The following is a 26,646-nucleotide window of genomic DNA, read 5'->3' on the forward strand; positions in this document are numbered from 1 at the left end:
ATTGGTACTTGAGGAACACTCAAATTATTCTCCCTCCCTCTCTCCCTCCCCCTCAACACCCCACTACCACTACTACCACCTCCTCCTCGATCACCAGGCAAGAGGGTTAACATTCTGTTTCCAGGGTTCTGTGGAAAAACCGTGTTTTTTTCATGATATCCTTAAAAACCAATTGGTTTTAAACACTTCTTTTCACTTTTAGACAATTGCCAAATTAACTTATCAGTACCAGGGTCCTTTGAAAATCAGTTAACCATGTTCTGTGGAGAAAATTTAGAAGAAAACCATGAGGAGATTCCATTTATCTTTCATGTGAACAAAGAAGTGTCTTCTCACCTGAACCTGAAATTGTTACAAACCATAGCAATACTAGAGGTAAGATGGTGCATTTGCTTGCTAGAGCCTCAGTTATTAGAGCAAGCATCCCCCTTTGAACAAATAGGCACATATAATGGCTCCATAATTTTATACAAATTCATAAGGGAAAAAATAAGTAAACTGATGAGTGGTATTTCATCTGCCAGCAGTGGCTTTATAAATATATCCATCAATTCTGCCTTAAGCAGGCAATTTTATTTCATTGAGTCCTGAAAATATTTTTAAATGAACCCATAATAAAGTTAAGCGCCATAACTGATAAAGTAACCCCATAACTGAGCACTAGTTATCATTATTTCTCAGTGGTCCCAAATTCACCTAGAATAATTTTAAAGAAACAACAACAACAAAAACCCTGCATCTGTAAAAATTTGGGATGGCAGTAGAAGTAGTAGCCCATGAGAAGAATCAATGCTTATGTTCTAGGCATCCCAGGCATTTTGCTGCTGATATTGGCCTTCTGCTAAAGTTTGCATTCCCATTTTCCTCTTTTGGGATGGACTTCCCTCTGGCATGTACGTAGCTTTTATATAATCTGATTTACAGCAACTTTGTTTGGTTCCTAGGAAGGATGGAGTGAGGATTTACAGGTGAAGACTTCATTGGTTGGGAATGCAATTATTCCAGTCTCTGAACTCCCTCTTGGAAAGGAAGTGGAATTGACTGTACCTCTAGGAAGGGTAAATGTTGAAGTCTTTGTGTCAAAGCGATAGGCATGATATGAAACCTGGTGCTGACTCTGTATTGTACAATGTTGTCGGGGAAAGTACTTTTTATATCTCAAGTTCTCATATTTCAGCATCTCAGAGAAAGGACAATCTTTTTATTTATTTATTTATTTTTGTCAATTGCTTACAAGATAATAGTTATAAGTAAAAACATAGTTATGAATACATGGATACATATAAGAAAAATTAAAAAAAAGAAGAATAAAATAAACAATAGCACAGGGACGGTAGGCACGTTGGATAAAATTTTATTTTATCTCATTTTTTTCTCTCTTTACAACTTGGGGTTCCATATTATTGTTATCACTCATTTTTTTAATCATGCTTTTTATAATTTTGGCCAACTTAAAGGAGCAAACATAGCCAATATTCCTGCCTCTTGTTTTTCTTACAACAATAAGGTGAATTGGGCTGAAAGACAAAGTGTGACTGGCCCAAGATCACCCAGCTGGCTTTCATGCCTCTGGCAGAACTAGAATTCAATCTCTTGGCTTCCAGTACTTGAATCACTACAACAAACTGGCTCTCTATTATGGTGATGTGTGATTTTCTTTGCAATATTTTTTATAAAGCTAGCATGGAAAAATATATCTCCAAGAATATGGAAGCTGCCATATACGTATATTTCTTCATACCACCTCCTGGCTTCTTAGCATTTTTTTTTCTTTGCTGAGGTGTGACACCAGGGTGTTGTTGTACACTCTTTTACTTATTTGATTAAAGGGAGCAGAGTTATTTATTTTTACCTTTAGCAAAACCTCTACAGCCTGAGGTCAAAATGATCATTGTGATAGAACAACTTATAGTTGCTTATTTCTATGTGCCTCTACTATATTGGCTAGCTCTTGACTCAGGAATGGTGGTAAACGAGGACAAGTAATGTGTAACATCAATGATTGTTTTATGAGAAATTAAAGAGACAAAGTGTTGTCTACATAAAAGTCCATAGACCCTTTTAGCAAACCATGTGGCATACCTATGAAGAAAAGGAATATCTTCACTTAATGCTGCCTGTTTTAACAAACACATTAGTATGAAGGTTTGGATCATAGCAGAGGTAGAAAAAGAGCAAGGGAGTTTTCTTAATACCAAAATAAATTTTGTATTTTGCATTAGTAAATTTAGCAGGATTCTACTTCTTCCAGGATCAAGCTTTGGATCTGACCATGAAAGTTGAAGAAAGGTGTGTACATCAGAAAATATCTGAAAATCAAGATACAGCATCACTATTATATATAAGATCAAGTACAAATTAAAATATCTGTGTTGAAGAAAGGGATACTAGGGTTGTAAGCTAGAGCGGGAAATTGAAAAAATATCCCAGAAGGCGGCTGTGGCAAAACATTTCCAAGGAAGCCACACGATGTATTCATGAAGACACTAGGAGTGAGTTTGACCTGAAGGAGACCTTATAGTGCTGTGATTTACATTATGTCTAAATAATGGGGTAAACTGGCTTTCAGTATTATGGATTTAAGGAAAAAAATATGCTTCTGCTGGTTAAAACAAAGAATAATGACATGCAGTTGATTTTTCACTATATACTGATGTCAATTAAATGGAAGGGTAGAATCTGGATATTTTTATTTTTATTTTCCTTTCTAGGAACCATCCTTTTGATATGGATGTGCGTATTGGCTTTAAACTTTCTAAGGGAGAGGAAGAATTTTTGGCAAGGAGAAGGACTATTGTTTCTCATGCTTTCAAGAAGGTATTAAAGCTGAGGGTGCCACCCTGGAAATATGAGGTAGAAAACTCCTTTTTATCAATATATTTGCTAAGATCGCTTCTTTCAGGGGTTAACAAAGCTTTATTTTTGTTTTCTTTAGAGGTACAGTTTAAACTTGAGGAATTGAGTACATGTTTAATTTTGAAAAAAAAAATAAGCTCATTTTTTCCCCTTGATTAGCTGGAATTGACATCCTCAGGCAGTGTTTATCAAATTTGGCAACTTTAAAATGTGTGGACTTCAACAGCCAGGATTCCTCAGGCAGCATTAAGAGCAATGGGAGCACAAAGAGAAACCGAATCCTTCCTTGACCAGTTAAATTAGTTGAGCCTAAGAAATCCTAGCTAAATTCACAGATATTTTAACAATGCAAAATTTATTTTTAAGGAAGAAAATGCTATGGGGCAAATGCTTTCTTCTTGTTCTCATTTTATCGTTCCTGTTTACTCTTTAAGATAACATTAGAAATGATATATACAGGTAGTCCTTGGCTTATCACAATGGGGACTGGCACTTGCATTGCTAAGCCATGTGGTCATTAAGTTAATCACAACTAATTTTATGACTTTTTGCCATGATTGTTAAGCAAATCACATGGGAACTTCCCTCATTGTCTGATGAACAATACCCATGTGATATGCTTCTCTCGAAGCCTCCTGGGAAGGTCACAAATGGCAATCACATGATCCCAAGACACTGCAACTGTCATTTATTTATTTATAAAATTTATTTGCTGCTTATCTCATATCCAATGACTCATAAATATTTGCTGGTTGCCAAGTTTCCAAATTTTGATCATAGCATCTGAGGATGTTATAATAATAGACAGACTACAACACAGGTGTTACATTTGATCATGTCATGTGACATATTGTGATGTATCATGACATTTTATGCCTTTGCGGAGCCAGGGTAGGTGTGGCCTGCGCATGATGCATCCGGCCCATGGGCTGCCAGTTTGGCACCCTGGACTACAAGAACCAGTCACAAGTCTCTTTTTTCAGCAATGCAGGGGTGGGATGCTACCGGTTCTGCCTGGCTCTGTAGAACCGGTAGTTCTGAAAAGCAGCAGACACAGAACCGGTTCTGTGTCTGCTGCTGTTTGGCCCACATGCCGCCCGGGCTCTTACCTGTCCTTTATTTCCTGCTTTCTCAACCTCAGCTGCTTTGTGCGGCACAGCTGAGGTTGAAAAAGCAGGAAAAAAGGCATTTTTCAAGTGCTGCGCACCCAGGCAAAGCGCTTATCCAGCTGTCCGGGAGGCACAGCTTTTGTCATATTATACACGTGCTCAGGATAAGTACCGAACCAGTAGTAACAGCGGTTGAATCCCACCCCTGCAGCTATGTCATAAATTTTAATGGTTGTTAATTGAAAGTTGTAAGTCAAAGTCTACTTGTATATGTATCATCCAAGGGGGAAAAAAAAGATCACTTTTATCTGTCAAGAATATCTGTCTGTTTTTCTAGGTTCCTATAGTGGCTGTTTTAGCTTCTGGAGGAGGGATGAGAGCAATGACCAGTTGTTATGGCAGCCTGTCTGGGCTACAACAGCTGGGCCTCTTAGATATCCTCACATATTTTAGTGGCATCTCAGGGTCTACATGGTATGTATCTATAGTTTGATATTGACTTCTTCAATATCAAATTGATAAGAATACAATAAGAAGAGATGGCCTTGATTCCTGTCACTTAGTAATTGGCTTAACTGTTATGACATAGCCTATTAGACATGGTATAGCCTTATGCTACTGGAAACTGTTGATATTGTATTTGGCAAGTGTGAACAGAATAAAGTTGAACTTGGTAAGAATTCTGCCAAGATGCACAACAACATGATAGAGTGAGGAATGGCCGTCTTTAAACAGAAGGTATAACTGCATGCAGAAACAAATCCTTTCTTAATTGGTTTATAAGGCCTTGATAAAACCACACTTGGAATACTGCATCCAGCTTTGATCACCACAATATAAAAAAGATGTTGAGACTCTAAAAAGATTGCAGAAAAGAGCAACAAAGATGATTAGGGGACTAGAGGCTAAAACATATGAAGAATGGTTGCAGAAATTGGGTATGTCTGAAGTGACATGATAGCAGTATTTCACTATCTAAGGGGCTGCCCCAAAGATGAGGGGGTCAACCTATTCAAAGCACCTGAAGGCAGACATGAAGCAATGGATGGAAACTAATCAAGGAGAGAATCATTCTAGAACTAAGAAGAAATTTCCTGACAGAACAATCAGTGGAACAAGTTGCTTCCAGAAATTTTGGGTGCTCCAGCACTGGAGGTTTTTAAGAAGAGATTATACACCCATTTGTCTGAAATGTTATAAGCTTTCCTGCCTGATCAAATGGCCTAGAAGACCTGCAAGATCCCTTCTAACTTTGTTATTCTATTAAGTGAGCAATGTGGGCTGGCTTAATCTGCGAAGACTTTTTATATGGAATTACAATAAAATTGTAATAAAGGGGGTAGGGGGGAATTCTTAAAGTCTGGGAGGCCACTTTAAATGGTGAGATTGTAAGACAATGTTTCTCAACTTTGGCAAGTTTAAGAAGTATGAATTCAACTCCCAAAAATCCCCAGTAAGTAGGATCCCTAAATTTGCCTTTGTTTTTGAGAAATGTGACTGAGAAGTCATCATAAATAGTCCAACTGAGCATGAAGTTGGCATACAGTAGAGACTAGTGTTTGATCATTTCATTTATGGTGTGCATAGTACCGGAAAAAGGAGGTTAAAATACAAAGAATGTGGAGAAAACAATTATTTTGATCTTCTCTAGAATTTAGTGAGAGTATTTCATTGAAAAGAACTTTTTATCATAGTAGGTTTAAATTACACTCCTACACTGACTTAAATGAGTTTGGAATTTATCCTAGCTCAATTCTTTTCCTAATTCATTTCTATTTCTTGCAATATAGCACCAACTTCAGAAATGCTGTGTTGTTATTTTATTCCAGTCCTAATGGAATATGTTATACAAGCGAAACTACGCCTGATATCCAAGCAATTAATTTACTGCCTATTAAATATTGGAATTATTTGTAGATATTCCATATCTTTTTTTTTTTAACTGAAATTCAAAATTATGGTTTTGGTAGGTGTATGTCTATGCTCTACAAAGACGCTTACTGGTCGCAAAGAAATCTCCAGAATGCAGTTGGCAGTGCTCAGAAAATTGTAACAAGTGGAAAAGTTGGGGCATTTTCTGCTGAACAACTCGCATATTATTTTCAGGAGTTAATTGCTTTGGAGAAAACAGGAAGGAAAGCTACCCTTGTGGATTTATGGGGCCTTATCATAGAGTACATTCTAAACAACAAGGTAAAAATTCACACCCTAAAATTTGTGAAAGAAGTGTTATAATATTATGAGGTAGCTTGTTTCTAACTTTAAGACTAGAAATAAATACAATACCTCAGTAGTAACTAAAATGCATTATTACTAAGAGATAACCAGTTGATGTAGTGGTGGTGGAGGTAGTGGTGTTGGTGATTTAGGGTAAAAAAGGAGATGTAAGTTCTAGTCCTGCCTCAGGCACAAAGCCAACTGGGTGATTTTGAGACAATCTCTGTCTCTCTGTCTCTTTCTGTCTCTGTCTCTCTCTGTCCTAAGAAAGAGACAATAGCAAATCACTGAAAATCTTGTCAAGAAACTGCCTGAATTAGTTCAAGTAGCTAGCAGATGTCACCAATGATTCAAAGGCACTAAAGATAAAAATATTACTAAAATATTATTATAAATGGTATAATTATAATGCTTATAATTTCTTGAATGAATAATATTTTTGAATATGTGCCAAACTGCAGAGAAAACATATAAAAATATGCCGTTGTGTGTTGCTTAATAGGATGATGTTGAAAATTTAATTTTAAGGTATTAATCCTGCATGGGATTGATTGATTATTTATGTGATGCATTGAAGGTTATGATGGCTGAGAACACATTAGCTTCCCAATAAATGATACGATCAAAATATAAACAATTTTAATTTTTTATAGGAATGGTACATCTTTGACACTAGTGGGAATTGCTACCAAAGATGAAGAAGATATAAATCTAGGCAATTTAAATGGGTAGAACTATTGACTAACTTTTAGTATAGTAACATGATTCTTAATATTTAACAAAAAATTAGGGTTTGTTTAATGGGTAATTATTTATTCATTTCTAGCCAGGTGCTATTATTCATTCTTAGCATCTCCTAATGCAGTATTTTTCAACTTTGGCAACTTTAAGATGAAGACTTCAATTCCCAGAATTATCCAGCTAGCAAGGTTAGTAATTCTGGGAGTGGAAGTCCACTGAACTTAAACTTGTTAAGGTTGAGAAACACTCCCCTAATGCAGTGGTCACCAACCAATGGGCTGGGGATCACTGGTGGCCGGCGAGAAAATTTTGGTGGTCCACAGAGAAATATCACCCCCAAAGCACCCCCCAAAGCAATTATTCCTGGCTGCGCGAGAACACAAGTCTTGCATCACTTGCATTGCGAACAACACAAGGTAATGAGGGGAGAGGGGAAAGGGGGTGGGGGGAGCTTGCCCCACTTGCCACCACGCTGCTTCTTTCTGCTTCTTTCTTCTTCTGCTTCTGGCTGCACGCAAGGAAAGCAGCAAAAGTCTTTCTTTCTCTCCCCCAAACTCCACCAAAATGAGTCTTTGGGACCCTGCAAGGCATCCTGCTCCAAGATGCTGCACCGGCAAAGACTCATTTCTGGCGGAGTTTGGGGGAGAGAAAGGAAGACTTCTGCTGCTTTCCTTGCATGAAGCCAAAAGTCTCTCTCTCTCTCTCTTTCTTTCTCCCCCTGAGAACGGAGCTGGAGATGGTAAAGAATGATCAATCGGTAGGAAAATGGGGTGGGGAACTTTCCTGCAGACTTTTTGGGGGATTTTCCCAGGGTCTCTTCTGCTTTCTGCAGAGACTCTGGGAAAACGTCAGCAAGTCACCGTCAGTGAAAATTCATATTAGTGTCTGCGGGATTTAAAATTATGAGTTTGGTGGTCCCTGAGGTCCAAAAGGTTGGCGACACTTGCCCTAATGTGTTAGAATAAAACTTCCATAATTATCAAAAGATAGTCAGATTGAGGAAGTTATAACAGAGTATAAAGCTGTTAAGAATTTCACTTGGAAAACTTAAGTGTACATCAACTGACTGGTGTTTTATTTTACTGTACCCAGAAGGATCCAACGAAGCTATCTGACCAACAGAAAGCAGTCATAAAGGGACAAAACCCATATCCTATTTATGCAGCTCAAAATGTGAGGATGAATATTAAAACCAGTAAATTTACAGGTATGAGGATAGGCCTGAAGTTGGATTGCAAAACAGTTAAAATCAAATGCAGTCTGAAACCATGCAAAGGTCATTTTTCTTCAGTTGGACAAAGCAAATGTGGAAATGAAGCCAAGAGGCAAAAAGATATTCTCTAAATTGTTGCTTTGGGGAAAATGGGAGGCGGAAGTGTAAATACTTGAGCTCCTGAACAAAAAAGGTGGGATATAAATCTAAGAAAGATATATATGGACTAAGAAGAAAATAGTAGTGTAACTAAGTTGGAGCATGTTCTTTCATTCATTTCTTTAGAATGGGTTGAATATACACCCTATGAATTTGGTATTCATAAATATGGGGCTTTTATACGCATGGAAGACTATGGCAGTAATTTTTTCATGGGATTATTGCTTGAGAAACATGAGGAGCCCAGAATCTGTTTCCTCCAAGGTAAGATCAGATGTATAAGCTGGTGATAAGGTAACTATTTTTTTTAACTAACCAACTGAAAAAAATATTACTCATGTAACACTTTGTTTATAGGGATTGTACGTATTGTAAATTGTTTAAATTTATTGTAAACTATTTTAATTTGCTATTTCTTCACTTCTGAGGGTTAGACATTTTATAAATGGAGACAGATGGAGATGGATACAATCAAGTGGCTGATTTGCCTGTGTGATTGCTGGCCCATGAAGGGCTATTTAATGGGTTCTTATTAGAAGATGGACTTTTTTAATTTTGTAAGTTGCCTGGAATCACCTATGTGTGAGTTGGGCAGCTATATAAATTTGTTTATTAAATTAAATGAATGATTGAATGAAATGAAATTATTTTTGGATATGAAAGGACACAGATTCTACATTTCTTAGCTTCCCACTCTTCTCTTAAATGAAACTCACTAACAATAGTCTTCAACACTGCTGATCTAGAAATCCAGAGTGCATGCTATGATCACCACGTCTAACAGGTGGGTTCAAAAAGCATTGTTCAGTCATCACTCAATTGCTGGTCTGTAATTGTCACAAATTTATTACTTTATAGCCAAGACTCTGATGCAAAGTGTTATTCCAATACACAGTTATTAAGTGCAGTGAAATTGTGCAGTCAAGATATACTGGGTCCATTTCCTTATTTCAGATAATGTTTGTTTTGCTTTTCATTGTGAGTTTGGATGCTTGGCAACTGATTCAGTTCATTTAATTGATAATGGTTCTATTTTGAAGAGTGTTGTATGGGTTATTGTTCTGTCCCACCTGTATCCACAGATGAAACTTCAAGTTATATAGTTCAAATACTTTACAAAACCAGAGACAGAAGATTCAATTGCTCTGTTATCACAGTCCTTTGGCAATCCTCCTAGAATCTGTCCTGCAATTCTGTATAGTTCAGTAAATCACAACGCAGTTCTTTCCAAGGCAAAATTCACTTTGTTTCCAGCAAATATTACAAAGTCATGCGCTCTCTTATATCCTCTAAGAGAGGTCGTGTCAGTCTCATTAATTAATCCTTTGCTGGACATCTCTTTTCTAATTGAGATTGACGTCTCAATCTTCTCCTAGTTCTGGCATCCAGCCAGCATCCGGCAGTTTCATCTCCGCTTGAAACCTCCGACACACTTTCCTGATTAACAGTTAACACCTGAGGTTTAATTAGGAAGTAGGTTCAGGGAGAGAGTGGCCTCTGAATCTTCCAATAAATCAGGTTCATCTCTCCAATCCAACTCCTCTCCCTCTACTTGACTCCCTCTAAGTCACTTAATAATGCAGGCTCGAATCTCAGTGCCAGATCTTCTTCCTCACTCGAACCCACATCTGCTGATTGATCAGGTTCAAGTCTCGGAGTCACAACAGGTTATTGCTATGCCTGTTTGGTCGGTATTATCACTTTTGATCTGTACTCAAATGTCAAGAGGTGTAAAACCCTAAATATTCCATAATATGAAAACTCACCCAAGGTATTAATGAATCAAAGGAAATAGTCTCAATTTGCTTCATCCTGTGCCTTAAAGTCTATATAGACTTTGAACCTACCGAGAGAATGTTCTTCTCATACCAATGCAGGTAGTCCTTGACTTACAACTGCAGTTGCGCCCAAAATTTTTATTACTAAATGAGTCAGTTAAGTGAGTTTTGCCCCATTTTATGGCCTTTCTTGCCATAGTTTTTAAGTGAATCACTGCAGTTGTTAAGTTAGTAACACAATTGTGAAGTGAATGGGACATCTCCATGACTTTGTTTGTCAGAAGTCCACAAACAGTGGTCACAGGACTCTAAGACACTGCAACTGTCATACAGAAGATATGAATCAGTTGCCAAGCATCCAAATTTTGATCATGTAACCCTGGGATGCTGCAATGATCATAGGGAGCCTCTGTGATGCAGTGGTTAGAGTGCAGTACTGCAGGCTACTTCTGCTGACTGCTGGCTACTTGCAGTTCAAATCTTACCAGGCTCAAGGATGACTCAGCCTTCCATCCTTCCGAGGTGGGGAAAATGAGGACCCAGATTGTTGGGGTCAATATGCCGGCTCTCAGAGAGGGCTGTAAAGCACTATAAAGTGGTGTATAAGTCTTAAGTGCTATTGCTATTGCTTATAAGTATGAAAAATGGTAATAAGTCAATTTTTCAGTGCAATTGCAACTTCGAACAGTCACTAAACGAATAGCTGTAAGTCAAGGATTACTTATGTAGTAGTTGGGTCTTGGCATCATCACTATGAATCAATTTTCGCTGCCCCTTGACTTCACTAAAGGTAGTGTGCAGGGATGATTACAGAGATCCATAAATTATGCTCAGTTGAATCTTCAGAAAAAGTTCTGCCAGTTCCTAGTGATTTGAAAAATCTCTTTGATTCACTTCTATTGTAGGAATTTGGGCCAGTGCCTTTGCGGGCAATATAGATGACATGTGGGAAGATGCAGAGATTTCTCAGCTGAAATTCACAGAATCTGTGAAAGATGCCATCAGAATTGTAGGTAAAGGATATTATTTTCAGTATTTTTTTAAAAAATATATGTGCGAAACATTTTTCTAATTAGGATTTCTCTCTTTCTACTGACCAAACGGATACTGCTTATATTGCAATTATTATTTTCTGTTACAAGCGCCTTTCTTGTGTTTATATAATATACAATGGAAGCTGTTCCTGTAAACATTTGGTGTTTCTTCCTTCCACAATCAAAAGTTGTTCAGGGTAAAAGTCCTTTTACCCTGAACAGAAAAAATAATAGAAAATAGAAAAAATAAATAGAAAACAATAGTTTGCCTGCATAGTATGATCTTATTTTGAGGGCACCACCATTTTTGAATTAGAGTATGATCAATATGAGGCTGATATAATAACATACATATATCAAACATTTCCCATATAATTTGGATGTGAGGTGTGGAAATTAATGAGATGCAGAGAACCTTGAAGGTTACTTCAAGATGGTTACCTTCTAGTACTTCCTGTCAAAGTGCATTGTGCAGCTATTCCATCTTTACAGATTGTCTTTGGTAAGAAACATAGTATTAGAAACTATTTTTTTACAACTAAAAATTGTTTCTGTTATGTTCGCCGATCGGTCCCAGGGAAGACGCGAGACTCAGTGACTTCTAAAGCTCTTTTATTTCATGCTTAGATCGGCTTGCTTGGCTTCGGATCGGTGGCGGTTTATATTGAACTTCGCTCAGAGCCGCGGCCAATGACATCTTTTGAATCTCCCGCGATCAGTTTCCTCCAATCACGGGTGATTCGCAACGGGCCAATCACTGTGGCTTACTCAGCCAATCCGAGTGCCGTGCGCCCTGGCCAATCAGGACGGAGGGTTACAAGAATGCTAATGTAGCAATACAGAACAGTTTCCATAAAAAGTGCACCAATGCAAAAGGAAATTGCTTGGAATAACTTTTTCTACAGTTAGATTTCTTACTGTTCATTCACAATAAAAAATGCTGCCATTTAAATTTGCATAAGTTTGCAGCCTTGTATATACTGATTGAAAATTTTAACTGAACTTTGTTTCCCCTGAGATTCTTGAAAAAAGGATCGTGTTTTCTTGAAATAACACGCACATTTCAAGTATAACTTCTTAGCATCTCTTTTTCATTAATTTTGGCTCAGTGAGTTTAGGCTGGCATGTCTGTGCGGCTGGCACTGTTTCAAGTTAATGGGGCTTATATACATAAACCACAATAATGTGCTTTATTCTATACACAAGTGGTGAAGTTGGCTGTGTAATGGAATAATGCAGGAATCTCCAAACTCGGAAACTTTAAGACTTGTGGCGTTCAACTCCCAAAATTGCCCAACCAGCATGACTAGCTGAGGAATTCTGGGAGCTGAAGTCCACAAATCTTAAAGTTGCCAAGTTTGAGGACCCCTGGAATAATGTAATGGAGGTACTTCAACTATGCAGCCTTTTGTCTTGCAGATGAACTGTTGGGTTCTCAGTCTCTTGACCCTTCACTGAAACAATGTCAAGGTATCATGCCAGGAGGAGTCTTTACACATTTATTTAGCAATTTAGTTAAATCACGAATCACCACAGGGGAAAATTTTAACTTTCTTCATGGACTGCATCTTCATCGGAACTATATGAATGATCAAGAATTTGTAGCATGGAAAGGTAATGCTGTGCATAAGAACTTTTGCTATAAATAAGTGAATTTTGGGTTACAGACTTTCAAATTTCAAATAGATGCTACCCAAGTTTATGCTGCTTTATAAGAGCAAGTAACGCAGTTTGATTTCTGCGATCATTATAGTAAAAGTTCTAACTGGCTTTAACTTCATTCTGCTCTGGGTAGAGTGAACTGAAGTAGTATCAATACAAGAATTCTGATGAATTCTATTTTCCAACTGAGAAAACCTATATATGGACAAATCAAGGCATTTTATTATTTAACTGGTTCTTTTGATGTAAGCGGGGGAGGGATGTCTACAACCACCACAGTCAGTACACTCTACATGTGGGTTGCTGATGAAATACTAGAAAGGGAAATAATTCCCTGGCTTTTAGTAGATCCTAATCAAGAAAGAAAAGGAGTGGAGAATTATGAAACAGGTAGAAATCCAGAGAAGGAAGAAAAGGAAATGGAAGCTGTGAGTTTGAATGTGGGAAATGTTCAGAAATGGAGGATGTTCCTGGCAAAGAATGGAAGAGGAGGAGAGGAGAGGATGGGAAAAGTACCTGAGGGTTCCAGAGGTGGGAGGAAGATATAAAATGGATAAGGGATTGCTTTGAGGGTTGACATGGGAATCAATGATTCCCAGGCCATTAGGAAAGCCACCAAACGTGGCTTTAAATCAGAAGAATGTGAAGAAGAATTAAGTTTAAATCCTTGATGTTTAACATCCATTTATATCTTCTCACTGGCTGTGGGAAATCAACTGTCAATATGACTTCATTCAGTGGTGGTATGCTACCGGTTCGGACCGGTTCAGCTGAACCAGTAGTTTAAAAAAAAAGCCTCCAAGGATCAGCTGAGAGAAGAAAGAAGGGAAAAGTGCAGGATCAGTCCTCCCACCCACCCCTGTGCTTTTCTCTTTTTTATCCTCTCAGCTGATTGGCACTGCAGGCCTCAGCGGGTATGGGAAAAGCTACATGTGTTAGGTATGCGTGCACACACCTGTGATCACTGGATCAGTAGTGGAACAGGTAGGATCCCACTGCTGACTTCATTCTAGATTAAACATTCTAATCTGATTTGAACCCCTAAACTCAACCTTTAAGGATTGAGCCAATTAACTGAACCAACCCAGCCAACTCAGCAGTTTAAAAGCATGCAAATGTGGGTAGATAAATAGGTACCATTTTGGTAGGGAGTTAACAGCATTCTGTGCACCTTGGCATATCGTCATGCTGGCCACATGACCACAGAAGTGTCTTTGGGCACCGCTGGCTCCCTTGGCTAAGAAATGGAGGTAAGTACCACCCTCTAGATTTGGAAACGATTGGACAGGGAAAACCTTTACCTTTATGTCTTAGGGTTGAACTAATTAGCTATTCCATGCCTTAGGATTGAGCTAAACTGCAACTCAGCAAAACTGTAATTAACATCTGAATACAGGTTGAGAATCCTAATAACCCCAATTTATCAAGGAGCAGTGTGACATGAGGGCAATGCAATTCTTATTGTTTCCAATTAAACTGTTTTTGTTTTTCATACGAACATACAGCATATTGATTTTCTTTTTAAGTTAACCTTTGGAGAATCTGTCTGTTTAAGTAATAATGGTTTTGGGATATTTCAGGGACACATCTGGATGCTGTACCTAATCAATTGACACCTGAAGAAAGCAGTCTGCATCTAGTGGATGGGGGATTTGCTATCAATTCCCCCTTTCCATTGGTGCTTCAGCCAGAGAGAGATGTGGATGTGATCTTCTCATTCAATTATTCTTGGCAAGCTCCCTTTGAAGTGAGCATTATAAATAAACTTAAAAGTAACGGCTTAGAATCCTCTGAATCCACTATACCATATGTGGATATTGGTCTTTAGTTCTAGTTTATGACAATGCTTTATTACCTGACCAATGATAATTTCTGGGTCAAACCTTGAATAACCCAGGTGCAATGACAAATATATTATTAATTAATTAATTTGTGAGGTCAAGGATTGAGTCTGAGATTTTATATGTACAAAGCACAAGTTTTGTGCCCTCGATGGATTAAGTGGGACTCTGAAATTTACTGGATTAATATGACTTGTTATTTAGGAACTATATTTGATTTGATGCAATTCGAAATTGCATTAGCCTTTTTTGCTGCTGTTTCACACCACTGAGTGATAGTTGGTTTATTTCTTTCTTTAATTTTTCACATTTTTGAATAGCACTAGCAATAGCATTTACACTTATATACCACCTTTTAGTGCTCTAAGCGGTTTACAGAGTCAGCATATTGCCCCTAACAACCTGGGTCCTCATTTTACCAACCTTGGAAGGATGGAAGGCTGAGTCAACCTTGAGCCTGGTGAGATTCGATCTGCTGAATTGCAGGCAGATGGCAGTCAGCAGAAGTAGCCTGCATTTCTGCATTCTAACCACTGCACCACCAAGGCTCTCTTGAACCGTCCATCTCCTTCAATGCTAACTGTTATGCCAAGTTCTGTCACATCTAATGTCCTTCATCATGCAGACAGTCCTTAACAATGGCAATTTGGACTGGAATTGCTATTGTTAAATAACAATGTAAAGTGTAATGTCATGTGATTGCACTGCTTAGCAATGACAATTCCAGCACTCTAGGCAAATAAAGTTACAGATGGCAATCACTTGACTGTGGAGACTCTGTGATGGCCACTTGTTCAGCAATGTGGCATGGTAGCTGAATGAGTAATCATTGCCTGAAGACCGCTTGTCTTCCCTGCAATTGGTTTGTTTCCTAAAGAAAGAACTCTGCATTTGTTTCTGTTATTTTTGAATCTTTTTATAAAGGTATTAGCCATCGTGCTCAATTTTCTCTCATATGTAAAGTTATGGATTAACTGACATTCACTTCTTGGGATTGTACCACACCAAAACTGCACTACTCATGCTAAAGTGTCAGATTGAGTCAACACTAGATCATGGGAGGAAGAGTGATATCTACTTCTTTCTGTGAATAGTTCTCAGTTTGTTTTCAGTCTTACCCTGGAAATGATCTCTTTGGCAGCTCTTTCTGCTGAAGCTCATTAGCTTGCTTTCTCAAAGAATGGTGGCAGTTACAAATATTTGGTTAATGCACTACTGTTTCAACATAATAAATTATTTTTTTCCACCAACTAGGAGTTTATTGCATTGTAAACTATACTGCTAAGATGTTTTGTTGGGTTAAAACTCAGTTGTGTTCATTTTCAAAATATCAACATAGCTGATTTTTAATTTAGTATATATTTGGAACTTTTCCTTATCTCATAATCAGGTCTTGCATCAAGCACAGAGATATTGTGAAGAAAGAGGCATCCCTTTCCCACACATTGCTGTGACTGATAGTGATAAAAAGCAACCAAAGGAGTGTTACATGTTTTTGAATGCTACAGATCCCAGGGCCCCCATTATCCTTCATTTCCCCTTGGTGAACGAAACATTTAAAAAATACAAAGCGCCAGGTAAGCAATGCATTGATTGATTGATTGGTTGATTGAGTATATGCCATCAAGGTTGTGTCAAATCATGATGGCTTCACAAATTGACAGGGTGATCTGTCCCCAACCTGCCTGGTCAAGTTTCCAATGGTGCACTCATCACAGCTATAATTGAGCCGTCCACTTTGCTATTGGTTGTTCTCTCTTTTTTTCCCCTAGAAAAATTGGGACTTTGAATAATGTGTCTAAAATATGATAATTTTAGCTTGGTCACATGGGCCTTGAGTGAGAACTCTAGATTTCTTCTGTGCTCTGGGCTTGTTTTCTTAGCCATTTATGGTGTTCTCAAGAGTCCTTTCTAACACCAATGTTCAAAGTGTCAATCCTCTGTCCTGCTTTTTCAAAGTCCAAATTTTATTTCCATAGTCTCCCCAAGAAAACCATTTATTCCACAATTCTGTATTATTCTGGAAGATTGATTGATTATGTACCTTTAAGTCATTTTTGATTCCTAGCATCCACATAGATAGATATTCACCAGGATGGTCTAACCTGATCTTTATGGTGCACTCATTGCTACTGTAAGTGAAACCCATCCATCTTGCTGTTGATCATTGTCTTTTTCTGTTTTCTTCCACCTTTCTTGGCATTATAGGCTTTTCCAGAGAGCTAAGTCTTTGCATAGTATATCAGAAGTATAATAATTTGAGCCTGGTCATTTGTGTCTTGAATAAGAACTCTGGTTGATTTATTCAGTGGTGCACAGTATTCTCATGAATCTTCTGAACTCAAATTTAAAAGTGTTAATACCCTTGTATTGTCTTGTAGGACATAAGATTAATAGATTAACAGATTAACAGAGTTGGAAGGGACCTTGTAGGTCATCTAGTCCAACCCCCCCCAAGCATACCCTATACCATTTTTGACAGATGGCAGTCCAGTCTCTTCTTGAAAGCTTCCAGTGATGAAGCTCCCACAACTTCTGAAGGAAAGCTGTTCCATTGGTTGATTGTTTTCACTGTCAGAAAATTACAGTGAATGGGACGATTATTTTTAGTTTACTAAAATCATGGAAGGTCCAAGTTATTGATATATTAAATTACATCGATTAGTTACAGATATTAAGTAAAATTCCATACTACATTATAAATTAGTTTTCAGTAATTCTAATGTTTTTATAAATAAAAATACTTTTATGCATAAAAATAAGTTGGAACTAAAAATGCAGGATTACTTTGTGTTGTTTTTATGTTTTGAAAAGTATATGGAATACTAACTGATTTTCTTTATCTTTTTTCACAGAATGTGCAAATTCAGTTCTATGTTACTTTATGGGGTATTGGTGTATATTGTATCTATATGTATGTTTGTACAAGTTTGTGTATGTATGTATGTAAAAAGGTCAGGAATGGCAAATACAACACTGAAGATTTGGGACATCATTAAAAGAAAGGAAGAGGGCTGTGATTATACAGTCAACATCTTGACTTTTTAACTCGCTCTGTCTTCACCCCTTGTATGGAAGTGTGTGTAATGCATTCCTTTTCCTAAAAGACTTTTAGAACCTTGCAACTTTCTTAACTGTTATTTTTCAATGTTCTTCTGAGTTAACACAAGTAATTGTGATTTAATGGCAAATCTAGGCAAATTGCTCACTTTTTCTTCTCTTGTTCAAGGAATAAAACGTGAGACTGAAGAGGAAAAATCTTTTGGTGACTTCCAAATATACACAGAAGATAGTCCTTATAGCTCCACAAACCTCACCTATGAGCCAATACAATTTGATAGATTGCTGCAATTAAACTGTTACAATATTATCAACAACAAGGATACCATTATAAAAGCTCTCACTATGGCCATGATGCGAAAGAAATTCAAGAAAAAGAGAAAATGACACACAGACGCACACACGTAATTAGACTAGTTGGTAAAAGCTGGATGACTAAGTACCAAAATGCTTAAGTAGTTGAGAAGATATATGGAGCTGATGCTTTTCTAAGAAACTTTAAAATTTGGAATTTTTGCAATGATGGCAGAGGCAAACCAACTGTATAAGCAAGATTGCGCAGATGCAGTTTTAATAGTAGCAGTATTAAAAGGTGTATTAATTGTGTGTCTATTTTTCTTGTATTCTTCCTATATACTACTTATTCAGATTCCAATCAAATGCAACAGGAAGCTAGAGGCTTAACCTAAACATTTAAATAATAAGTATTTTTAAAGGAGAAAAGTTGTTTTCCTCCCCACAATATTAATCAAAGCACGTCTTGTGCTAAGGTCAACCTGTAACCGTATCTTTAGCAAGAATTTTGTTGGACACGCATACGCAGACAATTATGGGGGGAGAACCTCTCAGTTGCTGACAGAACTATTTTACAGGAGTCACAAGTACCTCTCATAAATGGGTGCTTTATCTGCCTTTGCCATTTTGCAAGTGGCAAAATGCAGATCTTAATCCAACTAGGTTTTGTGTGGAAAAGGAGTACCTCCGTGGGCAGAATCCTAGATTGTAAGTATAAGCTGGAAATGCCTTAATGAGTGGCCTGTTCTTTTAAAGGTTCTAGAATGCTATGGGTGCTTTGATACTATCTTTCTTTGCAGTCATTTTGTGCTCAACTATTGGCAAGTCACCAAACCACCTGCTCTACCTCCTCAATTTTGTGCCAAAGGGAACTCCTTCATAAAAACAGCAAAATATAACTATTTCTCAAATGTTTGCCATGGTGACCTACTTCCAAGGTTGGTAAAATGAGGACCCAGATTGTTGAGGGCAATATGCTGACTCTGTAAACCCCTTAGAGGGGGCTGTAAAACACTGTGAAGCGGTATGTGTCATGCCCCTGGTGGAGACTGAATCTGAGGGAGAGGAGGAACAGCTGACAGGGAGTGGAAGTGTGGCTCCAGAGGTTGTGGAGGAGGCTGGGGAAGGGCAGAGGCCAGCTGGGAAGTCAGAGAAGGACCCAGGCCCATCCCCTATCCATCCTAGGGCACGCAGGGAGGAGAGGATGAGGGAGAAACGTGGTCTACTGGAGAGGAGAAGGCCTTGATCCTTTTCATGGGCTGCAGCTGTGACAACTGGATAAGAGGACGGACATGAGTATGGGCGAGTGCTGGAAACAGTGTGGAAATATCTCTAGTTTATTGTTCCTCTCTGAGTTTGGCGTCCTTCCCAATGTGTGTTCTGATATCTGTGGACATCTTCAAGTCCTTATCTTGCCTGGTTTGTGTTGTTTTTTACTCTATAATTTAAATGACATTTCCTCCTTCTTGTAACTGCTTGTGTGGGAGTTGTTTTGTCTCCATTCAAGGATATTTGGAGCTTGGAAGGAAAGTGGAAGAATAAAAGGGGCTTCACCTGTTTTTTGTGACTGTGTTTATTTTGTATCCCACCCTGGGTCATCACAGTATGTAAGTCTAAGTGCTATTGCTATAATTAAAAAAAATGCTATTGCAATTGTTAGTTAAAACCTGTAAGGTCTAGTACAGGTAAGGTCTTGATTTAGGACTATCCAAAATTTATGTCGCTAAGTGAGACATTTGTTAAGTGAATTTTGCTCCATTTTACACCTTTCCTGCCGCAGTTGTTAAGTAAATCACTGCAGTTGTTAAGTTGCAAAAGATGATCACATGACCATGAGATACTGCAATCGTCATAAATATGAGTCATTGTCAAGTGTCTGAATTTTGATCATGTGACCTTGAGTATCCTGCAATGGTCATAAGTGTGAAAAATGGTCATACATCACTTTTTTCAGTGCTGTTGTAACGTCCAATGGTCACTAAATGAAGGATTGTAAATCAAGGATTACCTGTACAGCAGTTTCAGTATAAATACAGTACGAAGTAATATATATGTAATATTGAAGTAAATTGTTACGTATATTAAAATTTATCTAGATCAAGCCAGTAACTTTACCAAAATCCATGGCTATCATTCTGAGCCAGATATTTGAGAGAATTCAGAAAGATCAGAAATTTGAGAGTTGACTCTAATTTGATAGCATATAATCCCTCAATCATTCAATCAATCGCATTTGAATGATGCAGAAGAAACACAACACAAGGTAAATGTAAATTAATATCTGAATTCAGGGTACTTGTAAGTTTGTATTTAGGTGCTTTTAATTTATTTAAGAAAATTTATATGGTTGCCCAACTTGCTCACATGACTCCAGGTGGCTTTCAAGGATAAAAACCCAATAAAAAACAATAAAAAGGCAATAGCTCCCCACCCCCTGGCAACAACAGCCAAATGAGCCACTTGTTGGGTTCCTTCCCACTCTGGGGACCCCAGGCCCATTGGCAAACCAGGTCTTCAGGATCTTGCGAAAGAGTGTTAAAGTGAGGGTCAATCTTATCTCTGCAAGGATGATGGTCCACAGGAAGGGGGCCACTATGATGGAGAAGGCCCTTCTTCTTGGTTCCGCTAGATGGACCTCCTTAGGAGAAGGGACCCATACATTCCCTGCCTCTCTGCTCTGGTGGGTTGAGTAAATGTGACCAGGAAATGATGGTCCTTCAAATAACCTGGTTCCAAACCATGTAGGGCTTTGAAGGAGACCAGGAAGCAAATTGACAATCAATGCAGCTCTTGCAGGAGAGATAACACATGTGCACATCTAGGTCTGTACCAAACCATGTGGGCCATCACATTTTGAACCAATTGATCTTTGATATCTTTGGGAATGCTTGAATGACTTGGCCCTGTTCTGTGCTTCAGCTGACATATTCTGAATTCTCCTTGTGCACAGTGATAGCTCTACAATTAACATTTGGGGAATCTTCTGCATTTACACCTGATAGGAGTCTGTAATTATTATGGCAGAGAATAGGACTGGACAGTTTTTCACCTATTAAAAAAATCATATTTAAACTGTTTATATAATGACACATTTCAATAACGTGCGATATCATCCAGAATGATTGTCACTACTTTCATTGCTGTTGTAAATTTGAACAGTCACTACACATTGTAAGTCGAAGATTATCTGTATTCATAAATTATCTGAATAATTTTAAACAAAATTATTCTTCCTGAAATCTAATTAACTAATAAAAATATATTCAACTACAAGGGCACAATAGAGGAGCAAGTCCATGTTGGTGTCTTCTTTGTAGTGACTTCTTGTCATCAATGTGTAACATTTGTGGAATCTTCTGCATTTACACCTGATAGTCTGTAATTATTATGGCAGAGAATAGGACTGGACAGTTTTCACCTATTAAAAAAATCATATTTAAACTGTTTATATAATGACACATTTCAATAACATGCGATATCATCCAGAATTATTGTCACTACTTTCATTGCTGTTGTAAATTTGAACGGGCACTACACATTGTAAGTCGAAGATTATCTGTATTCATAAATTATCTGAATAATTTTAAACAAAATTATTCTTCCTGAAATCTAATTAACTAATAAAAATATATTCAACTACAAGGGCACAACAGAGGAGCAAGTCCATGTTGGTGTCTTCTTTGTAGTGACTTCTTGTCATCAATGTGTAACTCAGTAAGACAGGATACTATTGCATAAGGAGTGACAGAGCAAGCGATAAGTCACTTCACACAAAGACTTGTTTCAACCATTCAATTATCCACTTTAAAGCATCCTCCTCTCTTCATTTGACTTCTTCGTAAACATTCCTCAAACTTTTTATGGTAATGTAAATGCATATCCATTGTCTAGCAATTCACCAAGGACTTATTTTAGGGCTGTGATTCTCATGGTAAATGTTTGTTAGAGACTAAAACACTTAAAATCCCTTTGAATGGCAGCATCATAATGAGAAACTAGGACTCATTTGGCAAAAATTATAGGGATTCCTAAAGTCTTGATCACTTCCTGTGGGAACAAAAATTCCTCCGGGGAATTAATTTACATAGCTTAGCACATGCTACCTTCACTGACAGTCATCTTCGGTTTTAAGAGAGACAGCCAAGTTATCATCTTATAGCAAAACCCAACAATTCTTCCATGCTTATTCAAGGACAGACACAATTTCAGACTTAAACTTTAATGATAACAATTCACAGCACACAGAGTGATTCAACATGATTGAATGATAGCATACTAACTGACAGACGCATTCTGGCATAATTTTAATGTTTTCTAGAACCAGTAAAATATGAACAGCTTTATATTTTCCAGACAGTTTCTTAACTGGATATTCCTTCCACACCTAGTGTATGACACACGACATTCTTCCTGAAAGGTTTACTAGAACTAGCAGACCACATCTCAGTGTGTGAATGGTAGAAGGAAGAGACAAAAGTTAAATGGTGTGCAATACCAGTGTCGGAAGGATTGTTAATAATAAGAAGGGAAAATGGCTAGGAAAGCTGTGGGATGTAATGGAGAGAGAGGGAGAAGGAAGAATGGCATTAAAAGGAATAGATCCAGAAGGGATGGGAGGTAGAGAGAGAGGGAGGGAGAGGAGGAGAGAGGGAGGAACTGAGGGAGAGAAAAAGGAAGGAAGGAAAGAAGGAAGGAAGGAAGGTAAAGGAAAAGTTGTTGGAGCCATAAAGCTTCTGTATTACAATCAAGACTTTGGGTTGCATTTGTTGAATTGTTTTGTTTTCTGATACTCTGAACTGGCAAAAGATTAGGCTGGATTGATTTGGGTGTTCATGTGTATAAGATATCCATATTCAGTGTATTTTAAAAAATGATTTTTTTGAAGCAGAAGAATAGTACATTGGGGTTTTGATGCACTGAAATAGGAAGATTAGTTTAATGCCTTTGAAAAATTATTTATCAAGGAGATATATTCTTTATGTTTAAGATATTTTGTAGTATGGCATTTGTGAGGGTTGGACTGTGAATTTTGGGTAGGTTTCAATGAAGAAAAATCAATAGTTGTTTAAATGAAGAGCAAACTGGTCTTTATTACTGCCATTATTGGAACATGGTGAATTATCAAGCTATGTTTCTATCCATTGTTCCTGTAGTTTAAAAAAATATATATATTGGAGTAGGTGGGTTTGAGGGTGATAATTTTGTCTTTTGTTCTGCCTTTATTCTTTTTAAAGTGATATTTGAACTGATATTTAATTTTTTTTGGGGGGTATAACTGGTTGTTTTGGGGTGCAAGTCTTTCATTTTATTGTGTGGGAAATATATTCCAGAACTCGATAATAGCACAGAGACTCTGATGGACAACCTGCTAAGATTTGTTTCTGCTAATGTTCTTGGAGATCTTGTTGGACTTGAATACCATTGATGATAATATCTTGCTGAACCACTTTGGGGAGGTGGAGGTACTGGTTTTTTGTAATTCATCTTCTCTCCTGGTTACAAATTTCAGACTGCACATCTCCATCAAGATCACCTTCCATAATCTCTCTTTCTCTAGAAACCTGTGTGTTGCTTCAATCACTTACATGGTTCACATCATATATTAAAATGACAGTGCCTTCCTGCATTCCAAAGCAATGGTAGCCACAAATGAAACTCACGGGATCTAAAAATTGATGTGTGTGTGTTATACACTGCTTAGTAAATATTTTTAGCAGAGGCTTCTTCAGCAAATCATGATATCTAAGTAACAAGATGTACAAAGATTGTGTCATTATGTAGTTGCATCCCAATTCTGATGCAAGGATTGATGAATCGTGGTAGTTGCATGATAATTTCACTGAAATTTCATCATTTCCCAACTTGCTTTCTGGAGATATTCTGACTCTTGAAAAATATAATTAAAAGTACAGGGTCAGCAGGAAAGGTGGCCTTCTGGCATTAGAATCTGGCTCCCAGCCTGAAATCCATAGTATCTTGTATCAACATTTCTCAGTGTCAAGTAATGAGATTAAAGAAGAAGGACAGGAAAAGATGTTTAGGATTGGTGATGCTGATTCATCCCATGATTTCAATCCAAATATTTATTATCTGTGCTTAATTATAAGTTAAATTCAAATTATACTAATAATGCTTTCAATTAATGGATAAGCTTTTATTCCAGAGTGATTTTGAAGATCACCCAACTTGAAACATAGATAAACATTGGCATCTTATTTGTTTTCTTACTCAAATATCAAGTAAATCTTAGACATATTTTTCTATGAAAAGCAAAATTCTCTCCCCAGTCTCTCCTCAACATTGTTCAAGTACTGTAGTAGAATTCCTCTATATCTTTGAACCTGCTTTCGACATGATTTTCTGATGGAAAGACATGAAAATAGTTCTTCCTGCCTCAGAGGTAAGACATTTTATTGTGTGAACAGATCCTTTAACATGTTCCACTAATTATTCTAAGTATTTACACCACAACTGAATTTGAAAGGAAAGAAATTGCAATAATATTGAACAAAGCACCCTGCAAATATTGGCCTCTACAAGGGAGGCATGACAAAAGCAAGATTGTGCCATCATGTTAAGCAATGTCTCCTCTCTGTGTAAGTCTTATAGCAATAGCAATAGCATTTAAACCGCTTCATAGTACTTTACAGCCCTCTCTAAGTGGTTTACGGAGTTAGCATATTGCCCACAACAATCTGGGTCTTCATTTTAGTGACCCCAGAAGGATGGAAGACTGAGTCAACTTGAGCTGGGCAGGATCATGTCACACAGATTGTGGGGTTTTATTGCCACGTTGCTCTGCCGACACCTCTGCCTGAAAAAAAATTTAAAAAATAATTTTACTAAACTTATCAAAGTATAAAATACACATGAAAATAAAAATAATGGGACCTGCAAAGATTTATACAGGGACATCCACAGGGGACTGCAAAAAATCAAGTTTATGGCTGTGACTGCTCAATTGAAGCCCTGTTCCTGTTTATGTACATTGTATGAGATATGGAAAAAAGGGGCAGGGCTTTGATTGTGCATTTGTAGTTATTATCTTGACTGTTTTTTTTTTTTAAATCATCTTACAGTATCACTGAATGTAACACTTTGTAGAAGGGAGTTTGTTCCAAGATGACAAAAAATTAATTTTTAATTAATTAATTAACTGTTCCTCTTGCAAATGTGACTCTGGATGTCTAACATTACTAAATAATGGGGGGGAAAAGATGAAAAATACTTTCCAACACTGCAAGGACATTTTTAAAGTTTTAAACCCGACACCATTTTTTTTTTAAAAAAGAAAAGGAATTCTTTTTTCTTTTCTCTTGATATCTTAAGGCCGGGGTATCAAACTGGTTTTCTTCAAAGGCCGAATCAGCATTGTAGTTCTCCTTCATGGGCAGGCCGAGGGCTGGTGGTGGTGAAGGCAGAATAGACTCTTCCTGCAGCATCCTGTCAGCCAAAATGGGCTTCCGGGGAGGGGTTGCATGAGCCCTCCCTGCACCCTGTTTTTGGCCTGGATGGCCTCCTGAAGCACTCTGCCGACCAAAATGCCCTGCACTCTATTTTGACTGCCAGAGGCATTGTGGGCCAATCCTTTGGTATTTCCAGGATGGCCCTGTGGGCCAGATTTAAGCACTCTGCGGGCCAGATCTGGCCCGTGGGCCTTGAGATTGACACCTCTGCCAAACTCTGGAGTAGGTGACAAATTTTTAGGACCAAATACAAAGCATAAACTGAAAGACAGCAAATTGGATGATAAAGAAGAGTGTGGTGAGAAGGTAAGGATACTTAGATATAAAACAGGAGATGTAGGAAACAAAGTGGGGTCAGCTACAGTGGGCTCAGATGCTTGTATACTAATGTTCAAAGCTGGGGTGGGATTCAAATTTTTAACAACCGGTTCTGTGGGCATGGCTTAGTTGGTGGGCATGGCTTGGTGGTCATGTTATTGGCTGGGCGTGGCCAACTCATTATCACTCACATTGAGACACACATCTCCTCGCATGACGTCTCATGACTGTGGGGATGCTGCAATAGTTGTAAGCGTGAAAAATGATCATAAGTCACTTTTTTCAGTGCCATTGTAACTTTGAATGGTCACTCCACACAAGCAAATTACCAGCAAAGGAGGGAAAAATAACTCCAGAGAAGTTCCTGAGACAGGAAGTCTAGTCCTGGCAAGAATGTAAAAAGGGTTAACAGAGAGGCAGTTTCTGTAAGCAACACCAGAATGTTTCCTTCCTGCCTTCCTTACAGGATTAGGCCAGTAATTTCTTCTAACAACTGGTTCTCTGAACTGCTTAGAATGTTAACAACCGGTTCTAGCAAATAGATGCAAACTGGTAGAATCCCACTCCTGGTTCAAAGCATGGGAAACAAACAGAGAAAACCTGGACTCCTAGTATATGAGGGCAGGTATGATATTGTTGCTATTACTGAAACTTGGTGGGATGGAACCCACAATTGGAACATAGCACCACATAGACATTTTTTTCAAAAGAAACAGACTCAACCAAAAGATGAGTTGCATTGTATGTAAGAATTATTACACCTTTACAGAAATAGATGATACCAAGGATGAAAGCCTTCTTGAAAGTATTTGGGTGAATATTAGAGGGAAAAATGACATTGTTAAGGGTACATACAGTACTAAAGGCCACCAAACCGAACAGAGGAAATAGATGAACT

The 26,646-nt window shown here is 37.8% G+C and overlaps 1 protein-coding gene across 1 annotated transcript in view; it reads left to right on the forward strand.

Annotated features, from left to right (window-relative positions):
* The window catches only part of LOC113414373 (cytosolic phospholipase A2 zeta-like), a 29,715-nt gene extending 11,535 nt beyond the window's left edge, over positions 1-18,180 (forward strand). Inside the window, exons 8-20 of the mRNA XM_087961878.1 lie at positions 203-375; positions 945-1,058; positions 2,252-2,289; positions 2,712-2,853; positions 4,303-4,439; positions 5,936-6,158; positions 8,016-8,130; positions 8,422-8,559; positions 10,979-11,086; positions 12,527-12,721; positions 14,350-14,516; positions 16,001-16,187; positions 17,840-18,180. Coding sequence (XP_087818004.1) covers positions 203-375; positions 945-1,058; positions 2,252-2,289; positions 2,712-2,853; positions 4,303-4,439; positions 5,936-6,158; positions 8,016-8,130; positions 8,422-8,559; positions 10,979-11,086; positions 12,527-12,721; positions 14,350-14,516; positions 16,001-16,187; positions 17,840-18,057 — 1,955 coding nt within the window. The 3' untranslated portion in view covers positions 18,058-18,180. The remainder of the gene's footprint in view (positions 1-202; positions 376-944; positions 1,059-2,251; positions 2,290-2,711; positions 2,854-4,302; positions 4,440-5,935; positions 6,159-8,015; positions 8,131-8,421; positions 8,560-10,978; positions 11,087-12,526; positions 12,722-14,349; positions 14,517-16,000; positions 16,188-17,839) is intronic.
* The last annotated feature ends 8,466 nt before the right edge of the window (positions 18,181-26,646 follow it).

The sequence above is a fragment of the Notechis scutatus genome, chromosome 1, assembly GCF_049901735.1.
Source record: "Notechis scutatus isolate UNSWTSFEM ecotype Mainland chromosome 1, rNotScu1.2, whole genome shotgun sequence".
NCBI lineage: Eukaryota > Metazoa > Chordata > Lepidosauria > Squamata > Elapidae > Notechis > Notechis scutatus.